Source organism: Dipodomys ordii, unplaced genomic scaffold, assembly GCF_000151885.1.
Source record: "Dipodomys ordii isolate 6190 unplaced genomic scaffold, Dord_2.0 Scaffold2, whole genome shotgun sequence".
Taxonomy (NCBI): Eukaryota; Metazoa; Chordata; class Mammalia; order Rodentia; family Heteromyidae; genus Dipodomys; species Dipodomys ordii.
The window spans coordinates 28,953,920-28,967,486 of NW_012267218.1; the positions used below are offsets into that span (position 1 = coordinate 28,953,920).

A 13,567-nucleotide genomic window follows, 5' to 3' on the forward strand; every position below is an offset into this window, starting at 1 on the left:
ACCCAAAAGTTGGGTGACATTTAAATTGACAAAACATAGTAGCACTTTCTTAAAACTTTTTTTTTTTAAATCATTTTAAACTATAAATTCAAGACAAATAGTATAGTATACCGACAAGAACTCAGTGTGGTTGGGCTGGGAAGGTGGCTCAGTGGTAGAGTGCTTGCCTTGCATGCCTGAGGCCCTGGGTTCAATTCCTTAGAACCACATAAGCAAAAAAAGCCGGAAGTGATGCAGTGGCTCAAGTGGTAGAGCACTAGTCTTGAGCTGAAGAGCTGAGGGGCAGCGCCCAGGCCCAGAGTTCAGGCTCCATGACCAACCAAAAAAAAAAAAAAAAAAAAAGATGACACAAGTCAGGTGCTGGTGGCTCATGCCTATAATCCTAGCTACTCAGGAGGCTGAGATCTGAGGATCATAGTTCAAAGCCAGCCTGGGCAGTAAAGTCCCTGTGAGATCTTACCTCCAAGTAACCACTCAAAAACCGGAAGTGGTATGATGGCTCAAGTGGTAGAGTGCTAGGCTTGAGCACAGAGGCTCAGGGACAGTGCCTAGGCCCTGAGTTCAAGGCCCACAATGGGGGGGGGGTAGGGGGGAGATCAAAGTTTTAAAAGAATCAGAGGTGGCAGATATACTAGTACTCAAATATTTATAAAAGTTTTCTTCACCCTACTGCTACTCATTTTCACAATTAAAAGTATTAGATTATGGCTGTGTTTGGTGGTGCACATCTATAAACATAGCACTTAGGAGACCAACCTGGGCAACAGAGACTGACTAAAAAAGTATTGTCGACACAGCACTGTTTTGGGAAGTCTCATTCCTTGACCTTTTTTTTTTTTTGGATGTATACAAATATTTTCAAAGTCATTTTAGAACTTACCTGCTCGAATTTTGACAGCCTGTGGGGTCAAACGCCTATTAATATTGTTAATGAGTACTTCACGTTCATCTTCATTCAAATCTAAGCTATCCAAAATGGACGGATCTCTGATTAAAACAAACAAACAAAAAGCTAAGGTTAAAGAAGTAATTGGGAAACTAAACACACATTCTAGAGAATGCAAAGAACAAGAAAGTACTAGGCTCTGGTTTCAGAATTAGAACCCAAATCTTTGCTTTGTACAAAATTTTGTTAGGCTCCAGTATCCAAATGTATAGAATGAAAAAAAGTGTATTTTAAGTAGTCAGATAGTGCAAAGAGAGAAGAAAAAACGCTCAGCAGTATACAACAAATAAAAAACTCAATTGATTATCAAAAGGAAAAATTTAGCCATTTGAATAAAATAAACAATTTAATATTTCCTAATACATCTAAAATTCTTCTATAATTAAGCATTTGTATATAACTAGCAGTCTCTTTAAAGTTACAAAAACACAGTAAAAATGCATAAAAACAAAAGTACCTCCATGAGCATTAGGAGAAAAGAGTTACTTTTGATATTTAGTGGTATTAAAGGACTTCATTCAGAAAGTAGCACCAGGGAGGATCTTGGTCAATAACTTGTAAACTGAACAAATGAAAAGTATGGGGAGAGGAAAGAATGATTAATGGAATGGTAGCACCATAACAAGCAAAGGTAGAACTGAGTATCAATCAATACCTAGGTGCAAGATGAGCATCTGTCATCCTACCCATGTGAGAGGCTAACATTGGTAGGATTGAGATAATCAATCCAGCTCAGACAGGAAAGTCTACCAGACTATCTCCATAAAAACAGCTGGGAATGGTTGTACACTCCTGTCATCCCAGCCATGGTGGGAAGTGAAAAATAGGCATGGGTCTGGTAGGAAGCAATAAAATAACTAGTGTAAAAATAACTGGAGGCATGGCTCAGTAATAGAGCTCTTGTAAAGCAAATATGTAGTCAAGTTGAAACTCTATGCGTATTTAGACACATAAAGAAATGTTTACATTATATGTATTTATACATAGTATGAATCCAATAATTCCATTCTTAGGTATACATCTTAGAAACTTCCAAAACAAATGGAGATATACAATGATATTAATCACAGCATGGTTTGAAAATTGGATGGTACCCGGTTTGAACTCAAGTGCCTTACGTTTGCTAAGCAAGTGCTCTACCGCTTAAGTCATGTCCCTAACCCTTTCTGCTCTAGTTACAGGGAGAATAAAGCATATTCTCAAAATGAAATGCTTTCTAGAAATTAGTATGGATGAAATGGGTGCTTATCTATGAATTTTAAAAAATCCTACTTAGACAGCCTTCTAGGGCAAAATGCAAGCTACAGAGAGTTACAACAATGAACTAAAATGTTAAGTGCACCAATTATTCCATTCATGGGTCTATGGATTGACAGATTGTAGGAAGTGCTTTAGACAAGAACTTTGGACTTTTTCAGATTTTGGAATATTTACATATACAGAACAAGGTACCATGGTGGGATCTAAGTCTAAATACAAAAACTATGTTTCATATACATCTTCTTCTCATACAGTAAAAGTAACTTATTTGTAAGTGTTTTTAGTTTACTAAAAACCTCCTGTCACAGGAGGTCAGTGATAAAATTTTCCACTGTGGTTAAATATTGTTAGTCCTCAAAACCTTTCAGATTCATCTTGTATTGGGTTAGAGATGCTAAGCATGTATATAATAAAACCATTAAAACATAAATGACAGTGATACACACTAATAACTTCTGATTTGTTGAATTAAAAACGTGGCAAAGGCATCCAGCTCATGCCTGTAATCCTACCCAGGAGGCTGAGATCTGAGGACTGCGGTTCAAAAGCCAGCCCAGGCAGGAAAGTCCGTAAGACTTATATTCAATTATAGAGAAAGCCAGAAGTGGTAATGTGGCTCAAGTGGTAGTTTGCTAGCCTTGAGCAAAAAGAGCTCAGGGACAGTGTCCAATGGAGCCCATAGTTCAAGCCCCAGGAAGGTTTAAAAAAAAAAAAGTGGTAAAGAAACAGCATAAAATTTGGACAGCTATTACATGAATGATGACGTGTTAAGGAACAGTGAATAAAACATACTAAGACTTAGTGACAATGGAGGGGTCCTAGAGACAAGCTAACAGAAAAGGTAAACTGGGGCTAAGCATGAGCATGAGTTAAGTTAGGAAGCATATTGACTGGATTAGGGGTGTAACTCAGGGACAGAATAACTGACTGGCAAGCACCACCTCCAGCATTACAAAAAAAGACAAGGAATGAAAAAACTACCAAGGGATATAGAAGGATAAAACAGTGCTTAATGGTTAATAACACCAACTCTAGAGCCAGAAAACCTAGGTTTGAACATTGGTTCTCTACCTGTGTGACCTAGAACAAATTACTTAATCTCTGCTTCAATTTCCTTTAACTGTAAAAAAAAAAAAAGATAATAACTTAGCCTACAAGTTGTTAGGATTATGTTAGTTATTGCTATTCCTACCTTTCATAATAACACATGCATGCACAAGGTCATATGAGGTCAAATGGAAGGGGTATGTTATGAAGGGGCTCTTATAACTGAGGGGCTGTTTGCCCCTGAGGGTTAGAGGGGTCCAGTAGTTTTTGGCGGCCTAAGGGTTAGAAAGTAACCTCAGTCTAGTGGTGAGGCTGCTCATGAAGCATGAACATTCAGTAAAGAGTGGGATGGGAAGAAGCAGAGATAAAAAGCACTGAGAATTGGAGCTAAAAGCAGAGGACACAAGTCTTGCTACATGAGAAAAGTCGAGAGGCTGAAAAGGAGCTTTTTAGTATAAATGGAATAAACCAGAGAATGTAATATTTATGGTGATGAAGCAAATCCAATAAAGGGAAAGACTGTCCAAGAAAGGGAGTAACTGACAGATGGATGGAAGTAACAAGTAATGACTCCTGTAATGACTTTTATTTATTTTTGTAAAATTAGATATGCAGTGAGCACAACAGCTAAGACTATAGAAGATGGTAGAATGGTTCTGAGGAAGAGCACTAAGAAGTTCTGAAGCAGACACTATAAAAATAGAAGAACTGACCAGAATCAGAGAGAATGTAGGGTAGTAGTGAAGGCCCAGTTGAGGTTGGAAGACTGTGAACAGGCCCTGGCACCAACCTGTAGGACTCATTTTTTTTTTCCTAGTGGCAGCCAGTAGTCTATAAGTGCAGAGAAGGCAGGAACACTGATCCAAGGCTGGATGTAACAGAAGGAAAAACGGAAAAATTCATGATATTGGCAAGAAAGTTTTGAAATGATGGCTCATGATATGTCTGTGTTGGATAAGAAAGCCAAGAGAGGGTGAAAAGACAACAGGAAAGATAGGTTTAGAACCAGAACCTAATACACAAGAATTTAAGAAGAAATACAGTAGGACTAATACAAAGAAGCTAGGAGGATAGATTATGGAAAAAAGAAAACAAGACCAAAAAACTCAAAACAAAAACAGTGTATGAGGGCTGGGATGTAGCTCAGTGGCAAAGCGCTTGCCTAGCAAGTGCAACGTCCTGGGTTCGATCCCCAGTACCAAAAAAAGAAAAGACAAAAAAAATACAGTTAAAAAAAAAAACCCAAACAAAAACAGTGTATGAATTACAAGTTTTAGAGGCAAGCAAATCCTGGAAACAAAAAGGACTGAAGGGAGGCCACATGAAAGACTAGCTAAAGTGGCATGGTCTGAAGGTCAAAGAAACTGAGGCAAAGGAAACAAGGTTAGTTTTGGGTAACACACAAACACTGGTCCTTAAGTCATCTAGGACAGTAGCAAAACTAGGAAATGAAAATGTATAAGGGAGTATGAGATAAAACTACGAGTTATACAACTACATAATTATAGTCTACATAATTATAGTATTATTTAATATATATTGTAGTGTATGTAAATTAATCTACATAGACAACACATAGGACGAGCCTACATTATGATTATGAGTCTTTCTTACTGAAATATTTCTGTTTGGTAAGCATTTAATATAAGGATGTTGTGTGACTGAAAGACTATCAATCTCTGAGCTAGACCCAACTGCTGAGATATCAAAATGGAAACGAAGAGATATTCTTACGAGACTGCATGCTTAAATGCATCATAGGCACCATATCCAGGCCTCTTGTACTTGTCATCAAAGACCCAGGCAGTCCTCTGAAACAGGCTTTCCAGCTGCTCATCCTTGGTGTATTCTAACACCTCAGCAACATGGCGAAGAATGCTATAAACCTAGAACAGAGCCAAGAGTTCAATTCCAAAACAAGAGATCCAGAGAAATGTCCGTTTCCTCCCAATAATTAACTCAAGCTTGTACAACAAATAGAAAAAAATATATAATTTAGGATCCTGAGATCAGGCTCAAATCTTGATAATGGGACAAATGAAAATGTTTGAATTTGTTTCCCCATTTGTGAAAGGAAGATACTAATATCTCTTCCTAATGTAGGAAATTTGTGCATAGGATTAAATATATATAAGCACACAATATAAATGGTCAAGTACTAAAGACAGAACCAGGCAACCAACCACCACCACCAACATAAAGAGACCTTTGGATTCAACATTTTACAAACTCTTATTTTTGAAAAAGTTGGAAGACAAAAACTATGTGTTATGATATCCCAGTAAAAAATAAGCCGACACAGGTCTGTAATCCTAAATACTTAGGGGGGTGAGAGGAGGCTGAGGCAGGAGGATCAGCTGAGCCTATTGAAGTTCAAGGCCAGGCTGAGCAACAATATCAAGACCCTATTTCAAAAAATTAAAAAAGGCTGAATATGTAGTTCAGTGGTAGGTAGCATGCATGAGCTGTTGGGTTTGATCCCCAGCAGAACAATCAACCAATCAGATTAAAAAGCTAAAGAAGTCAGCTGAAATCAGCTAATTCAACATAAGATGGTTTTAAAACATTACCTTTTTTTTTTTTGTAGGTTATGGAGCTTGAACTCCAGGCTTGGGCACTGTCCCTGTGCTCTTCAGCGTAAGGCCAGAGCTCTACCACTTGAGCCACAGTGCCACTTCAGCCTTTCCTGCCCAGGCTGGCTTTGAACCATGATCCTCAGATCTCAGCCTTCTGAGTAGCTAGGATTATGGGTGTGAGCCACCAGCACCCGGCTTAAAACATTACCTTCTCATACTCATTTGAGAATATTAGATCATGAGTAATGCTTTAAGGTAGTGATACTGAGACAGAATATGTAGCTCTTTACATTTTGAGATTCAGTCTTCCAAACAGAGTTCTATTTAACACACAATTGGAAAGTGAACATATAAAAAAAAAATAGAGGTTTTGTAATCTTAAAAGTCAACTTACAGTTTTAGATTTTGTGAATTTGTCTTCACATTTGATTGCTTCTTCTGGAGAGACTCTTCTTTTTGACAAATCAATATATCCTATATAAGAAATTTTTTGGAAAAAAAGAAAAATCAATGTTCAGGTCTAGCCTATTACTGAGATTAATTTCATAACCAAATCAAGTATTTGGCAAGCTTGTTTATATTCATCACTAACATTAAATGAACAAAGTATTTCCATAGGAAATATATGATGAAGCCAGTGGCTCATGCCTGTAATCCTAGCTACTAGGAGGCTAAGATGAATGAGGATCATGGTTCAAAGCCAGCCTTGGCAGGAAAGTCAATGTGTCTATTATCTCTAATTTACTTCCAAAAAGCTGGAAATAGTCCTGTGGCTTAAAGTAGTAGAGCGCTAGCCTTCGAGTTTGAAAATGTTCAGGTATAGCCCCCAGGCCACTGAGTTCAAGCCTCACCACCACCTCTTTTTCTACTCAGTTGCTTTTACATTTTTGTTAATAATCAATTCATTGCAAGTGAGTACATATATAGAACTTTGATTCTCCAACCAAACCGGCATTTCACATACTCTACTTGTTCATGCTTTACTAGCCTTTTCATCCACTGCTGGTTTTAAATATCTTTTCTTCTTACTCTGAGGTGCTAAGATCAGAATCCAGGACTCTAAATATTAGGCAAGAATTGATTCTGAGCTACAAACACTGAGATACCACCCTCTGTCCTTGCTTGTCAAACACTGTACTACTTGAGCCATAAACGCCCAATCCTTTTTTTTTTCCAATTACCGTCTCACTTTTTGCCCTGGTCAGTCTGGACCAAATTCCTCTTATTTCCACTTCATCTATGACAGGCACATTCCACCATATCCAACTTTTTTTTTTTTTCAAGAGGCAATGACCTGCAGGTCTTTATTCTAGAACACGAAGGGCCATGTTGGATCCACCCACCCCCAAATTTTACCCTTTCATTAATGAGGTCCCTCCATAGTCTCTTTTATGACAGGGAGCTTTTGAAAACGGGTCAAACCCAGGAGATTCTTAAATTTGCTCCCTCCCCCCTCCCCCTCCCCAATACTACATATCCAACTTTTGAAGTTAGGTCTTGTGAACATGATGCCCAGGCTAGCCCTCTGAATTTCCCTAATCTCTTCCTTCCGAGTAGCTGTCCATTCTTAAAAAAAATTTAGTTTAGCAGTTTTGTATGCATCTAAAATATTGAGTGATACTTGGCAGAGGCTCTAGATTTCTACATATTTCTCTGGAGATTATTACTTTTTTTTCTTGTTGATACTGGGGTTTGAACTCAGGGCCTTAGGCTTGCTAGGTAATTGTTCTACCAAACCAACTTGAGGTTCTTATTGCTTTAGGTTATTTTTAGCCTGGGGTTGGCTTTTAATCACAACCCTCCTCTTATCTATGCACAGGGCCAGACAAGAATATTTTTTAAAAAAATGAGACAGCAGTCTCAACTCAGTACTTTTGATTCCTAAGGTGGGAAAAAATAATTGCAATCCTAATTGGGTGCTGGTGACTCACACCTGTAATCCCAGCTACCCAGGAGGCTGAGATCTGAGGATCACAGTTCAAAGCCAGCCAAGGCAGGAAAGTCCGTCAGACTCTTCTCTCCAATGAACCACCAGAAAAACTAGAAGTGGCACTATGGCTCAAGTGGTAGAGTGCTCGCCTTGAGCTGAAGAGTTCAGGGATAGAGCCCAGGTCCCGAGTTAAAAAAAAAAAAAATGCAATTCTAAGTTTTTCATCTTTTTGGACTGCTTGGAGGCCACACTGTGTTATCAGTTGTTCAGGGACTGACAGAGATTTTTGCAGAATTAAAAAATTTTTTTTATTCATGTTCAGGTTTTATAGCTGCTGTGTTTAAGGTCTGTCCAATTGGATCTAATCTTTTTTATACAGAAAACATCTTTTCTACAGCTCTTTTGTATTTTCATTTTTCTTATTTTACCTTGGAACAGTCCATAACAGAACATTCAGAGTTCATTCTGTATTAAAAAACAGACACAGGCTGACCTATTGCAACAATGATACTCACAAGACACTATGCAGGAGATCTTGGGGGGAGGTAAGGAAGGTGGGGAAGGGAAGGGATAGTAGAAGAACAAAGGAGGGGGTAACTATTCATTACCTTATTGATCCTCAGATCTCAGCCTACTGAGTAGCTAGGATTATAGGTGTGTGTTATATACCAGCCTATAATGTATTTTTATAATTACATTAAAAATTTACACATTTTAAGGTATTTTTCCTCACCTTTTTCTTTGTCCACTCTAATAACAACTACACATTCATTCCTACCAATTCGGATGAGTTTATTTATAGAACGGATACGTCTTCTGGATAATTCACTAAGAAGAATCATGCCTTCAATGTTGTTGTATTCCAGCAAGCTGACGTAAGCCCCCATTTCAGCAATGGACCTGACATTCACCATCACTACATCTTCCACCTCAGGAAATTTGTGTTGATAAAATCTACAACTTAGACCAGGCATTCTGGAAATTAAACAAAAGAATCAAGTGTCCAGTTAAGGTTAAAAAAAAATGCCTATTTTACATAACTTGCCCCTGAAAGGAAAAAAAAGTTACCGGTCTTTTTCATCTCTTTAAACATCTTAAATAGTTCCAGAAAGTGGCTAGATACTAAGAAACCAAACTTTAATTTTTATTTTATTCCAAATTTTTATAAGGCTTAGATGAGTCTCTGCCATCAGTTCCAGAAGAACCATAAAAAATAATAACCATCTATGAAGAACTGTGAGGCCTAAGGATTAAAGGAATACCTCAAGAGCAAAAGACTATTTGAATACTAACATTTTATGCAGGGCGTGGTGATGCACACCTATAATCTCAGGCTGAGGTAGGAGGCCAGTTCAAGGCCAGTCTGGGGCAAATAACAAGATGCTGTTTCAAAACAAAGTTGAAACCCACAAACCATTTTAAGTAACAACAAATAACAGGGGTAGGGTACATCACTACTATTCTAATATTATAATATTACGTATTAGGAAAATTACGTCTTTTTTGTCAAATCAGCTCACATTGTATATGCTATTACTTTAATGGGAAAAAATCTTTGCAATATACCACACAATACTTTGTGTATGTATAGTTGTGTGTGTGCGTGCGTGCATGTGTGTGTGTGTTGTGCTAGGGCTTGGGCCCAGGAACTAGGGTATTTGAGACAAGTATTCTACCAATGAGCTACGTTCAGCCTATTATCACTTCATATAATCCAAATTACTGTATCATGCATCAAGGTAACAAAAAATAAAAATATTAATCATATAGCTTAACTTTCCTTTTTAAAATAAAGTAGTTCAATCCTGTTACCATGAGTTCTAGCATTCATTCATTCACTCACCAGGGCTAGGGACTAAACCCAGGGCCTCATACATGCTAAGGAAGCATTCCACCATCTTATAATCCTAATTTCTCCATTTTTATTTTGTTGGCTAGGTATATCTAAACTTGAGAACAGCTGCACAATTTCCCATTTCTATAGCCTTCAAGTTTCTTTAAGTGTTAAAGATTAAATTGTTACTTATCATCTACATATACCCCTTTTTGACCCACAGATGGAAATCATACCATCAATTGACTAATATTTTAAAATAGAAGCTCTCATAGGATGTCAGTGGCTCATGCCTGTAATTGTAGCTACTCTGAAGGCTGAGATCCGAGGAACACAGTTTGAAGCCTGTCAGCAGAAAAGTTTGTAAGAATCATCTCCAATTAACCACCAAAAAGCTGAAAGTGGAGCTGTAGATAAAGTGGTAGAGCACTAGCCTTGAGCAAAAAACCTCAGGGACAGAGCCTAGACCCCGAGTTCAAGACCCAGGACTGGCACGTACACAAAATGGAAGCTTTAAAACAAATGGTGCCAAATGATTTTCATTTTTCTCCATTAACTGATTTACTACTGTTGGAGCACAGAAGACAGTCAATAATGGGAATCAGAGATCTAATAAAAGTCAAAAGTTCATTTGATAACCTTATTTTTGTTAATGGGACAGAAGGTAGTAATCAATACTTGGTCTTAAATAATTACCTCTAACACGTGGAATACTGGAATTCTCCTGTAGTGCAGTTTGATAATTATTACCTGGCAATAACTTATACCCCCTACCCATTGGATAGATACACATTTTCCTTTCTTAGTAAACATAGCTGGGCGCTGGTGACTCACGCCTGTAATCCTAGCTACACAGGAGACTGAGATCTGAGGATCACACTTCAAAGCCAGCCCGGGCAGGAAAGTCCATGAGACTCATTTCCAATTAACACCAGAAAACTGGAAGTGGTGCTGTGGCTTCAGTGGTAGAGCTGAAGAGCTCAGGGATAGCGCCCAGGCCCAGAGTTCAAGCCCCACAACTGACAATAAATAAATACAAAATAAAAAAGTAAACAATGGTTCCATAGGGGGTTTCCATACATATCTACACTGTACCCTGTTCAACCTATCACTTTCTCCATCCCAGGCTCCTTTCATAAAGCAATTTCATCTGGTTTTGTTGTTCTGTTTTCATACATACAAATAAACTACTTCAATCATATTCATTCTCATTTACTCTCTTTGTTAAGCCCTCCCCATCCTACTGATGCCCACTCTCATCCAAGCCTGTTTCACTTTCCTGTCATTCACTTTTTTGGAATATTAATTGCACCAAGGGGTTTTATTTTTGTATTTCAGACATAAAATACATTTTTCTATTATTTGGTCCTATACGACCTGGACACTGTCTATCTCTTTGGGGTAACTCTCTCTACTTAGTTTTCCTCCTTTTATGGATAAACTGAAGCACAGGTTGGGCAGCTTGCTTTTTCATATACTGATACGTGGTTTGGAACCAAAGTCTATGCTCTTAAAGCAAGGATACATTTTCCCCTCAGTGTCATTGATTAATGCTACCATTAGGAACTTCTGACACAAATAAAATACAACATTAATTTATGTATTCAGTGTTGACAGCATAAATCACGAATTAGTACAAACTATTAGTACTCATCTATTCTGTTTAACTAAAAAGCAATTTATGTAGAATAGATTATTATCTTGTAGCTCAACAAAAAAGAGATCTAGTAAACAAAGGGACGTAGACACTCAATGGCCAGAATTACCCAGGAAGAAAACAGCTGAGCTGGTTGTATAATTTTTAAACAGGGCCTTTTAGGGGTGATGTTGTGGTAGTGAAAGAATATTCTAAAGTATCTGTATACAGACTGACTAGTCTTACTTGAGAACTAAGAATAAAAAACTCTTTCTAAATAGGCATTAAAAATAAATGTCATGGGGCTGGGAAGTTGGCTCAGGGGTAAGAGCGCTTGCCTTGCATGCCTGAGGCCCTGGGTTCGATTCCTCAGCACCACATAAGCAAAAAAGAAAAAAAAAGCCGGAAGTGGCGCTATGGCTCAAGTGGTAGGGCACTAGCCTTGAGCTGAAGAGCTGAGGGACAGCGCTCAGCCCCACAACCGGACCAAAAAAATAAAAATAAATGTCATGAACATGTATAGAACAGTTTAATTTGATGATTAAAGGATACAAGGAATAGGATAAAAGAATCCTGAAGGGAGATATAAATATTACCCTCTCTTTTCCTAACATTGTAAGTTTACTCAGAAGTGCCAATAAAGAAAAAGAGTTAGAGAAATCTCTTCAAAGAGGAAAGTTTCAGGTTGGGGCCCACCATTTCCTGAATACTATTTCTTTAGAAAGCACAAGTCTCTGATATACATAGATTAAGGAAAACATAGGTTAAGCTAAGGAGTACTGCTGATGGTTATGTTATTCACAGTAAAGGTAGAAAGTAAGAAAGTACCTACAAAAGAATCCATACCACAAGAAACTCACTTATTGGTTGGTGGATTTTTGATGTGTTCTTTTCTCATGAACGGCTTGTAACTTGAAAAAAACACACAACTAAAAAAAGCCTCCAACACTCACATAGTTTCCTCAGTCAGGAAAGCAGAAATCTTACTAGGAATTTACTCAGTCCTTTGTGTCATTTTCACTGTCCAGTCAGGCAAGAAGTCATGTAAACTTTGTGAATAGCTCTGTATTTTCAGTCCTTACTCTACTACCCGGCGGTAGCTATGTGGGAAAGGCATTTTCTCTGAACTCTATTTTCTTGTCTGTGCCATGTACCTTTTATAGGATTACTGAGGATATCAAATGAAATATGTGTAAAAATAGGTTGAAAACTGTGCTGTTATAAACTTGTGCTAGCATTGATTAAAAAAAAGTTCAGGGACAGCACCTGCCATAGTTGAAAGAAACCGGGGACTTCTACATCCTTTTACCAAGGATCATTGTTTCTTCTTCAATCAAAATTAAAGCAGCCTAAGCTTTGGGGAAAATTAGAGAGACCTCAGGATGTATACGGGCATCAATTTAACTCGCGTCCCAGATTCCCTAACCTTAGGATTTTAGTTACGTTATAGTTACAAGACAACAGTTCCGGTCTCTTTGCTGGCGAAATAGGGCAAACTGACAGGAACGACGGTACTAAACCCCTCGAGCACTAGGCTTTAGCTTCAAAGGTAGAGCGGTAACATAAACCTGGATTTTAATTATTTAGCGTATAAACTACACTTAGTTAGGTTCAAGCTCTTTTCAATATGGTGGCCCATCCGATTAGTTGTTTAGACAACAGTTCGGTTTGGTTTCTACTGAGAACCACAGGAACTTTTCGGCAGAATTTCTGAGGTGAAAGAAAAATAGAAACCTCTCAGGCCTGGAACGAACACACGAACACACACACGCCAAACGATGAGATTCTGGGGGAGAGAAAAGGGCGTGCGGGCGTCCTCAGGGGCACCCTCACTCAGGCGACACCTTCTAAGCCCACTGAGGCTGCGAGGGCCGCTTGTTTTACCCCGAGCCGACCCCAAGGCCCGGGTCAGCCCGGCGGGCGGTGGGTGGCGGCTGTGTCCATCCACTTCCCGCGCCGGAACGGGAAGGGAGGGCGAGCGAGCCCAGGGCCTAGTCTCCATCACTCCTGCCAGGGACACAAACGGAAGGGACTCCTAAGGAAAAGCGAGCCGCTGGACTAGTTACCTGAGATACGTGAGAGAGTCCCGCACGAGGGTCCACGCCGCACTCTTGAATCGGAGCAATCCGTCCGGAGACACCCACACCAGCCGCCGAGCTCCTTCAGCGTGCGCCTCACGCGACCCTACCGCGCATGCGGAACCGCCTCGCACTGCGCAGGCGCCGACGGGAAAGGCCCCTCCTCACCACATGGATCATAGAGTTTGAGTCCTCCAAGAACAAAAAGAGTGTCAGCCCCTTACAGAAGGACTTGGAAAGGTCGTTTTATGATTATTATT

The 13,567-nt window shown here is 39.0% G+C and overlaps 1 protein-coding gene across 1 annotated transcript; it reads right to left on the reverse strand.

Annotated features, from left to right (window-relative positions):
- Positions 1-833: 833 nt before the first annotated feature.
- Eif2s1 (eukaryotic translation initiation factor 2, subunit 1 alpha, 35kDa) lies at positions 834-13,431 on the reverse strand. Its single transcript, XM_013012432.1, has 5 exons — positions 13,296-13,431; positions 8,493-8,734; positions 6,224-6,303; positions 4,988-5,139; positions 834-987 (listed from the first exon to the last, which is right to left on the reverse strand). The coding sequence occupies exons 2-5, from the start codon at positions 8,731-8,733 to the stop codon at positions 870-872; spliced, it is 591 nt and encodes a 196-aa protein (XP_012867886.1). The 5' UTR covers position 8,734; positions 13,296-13,431; the 3' UTR covers positions 834-869.
- Positions 13,432-13,567: the final 136 nt, after the last annotated feature.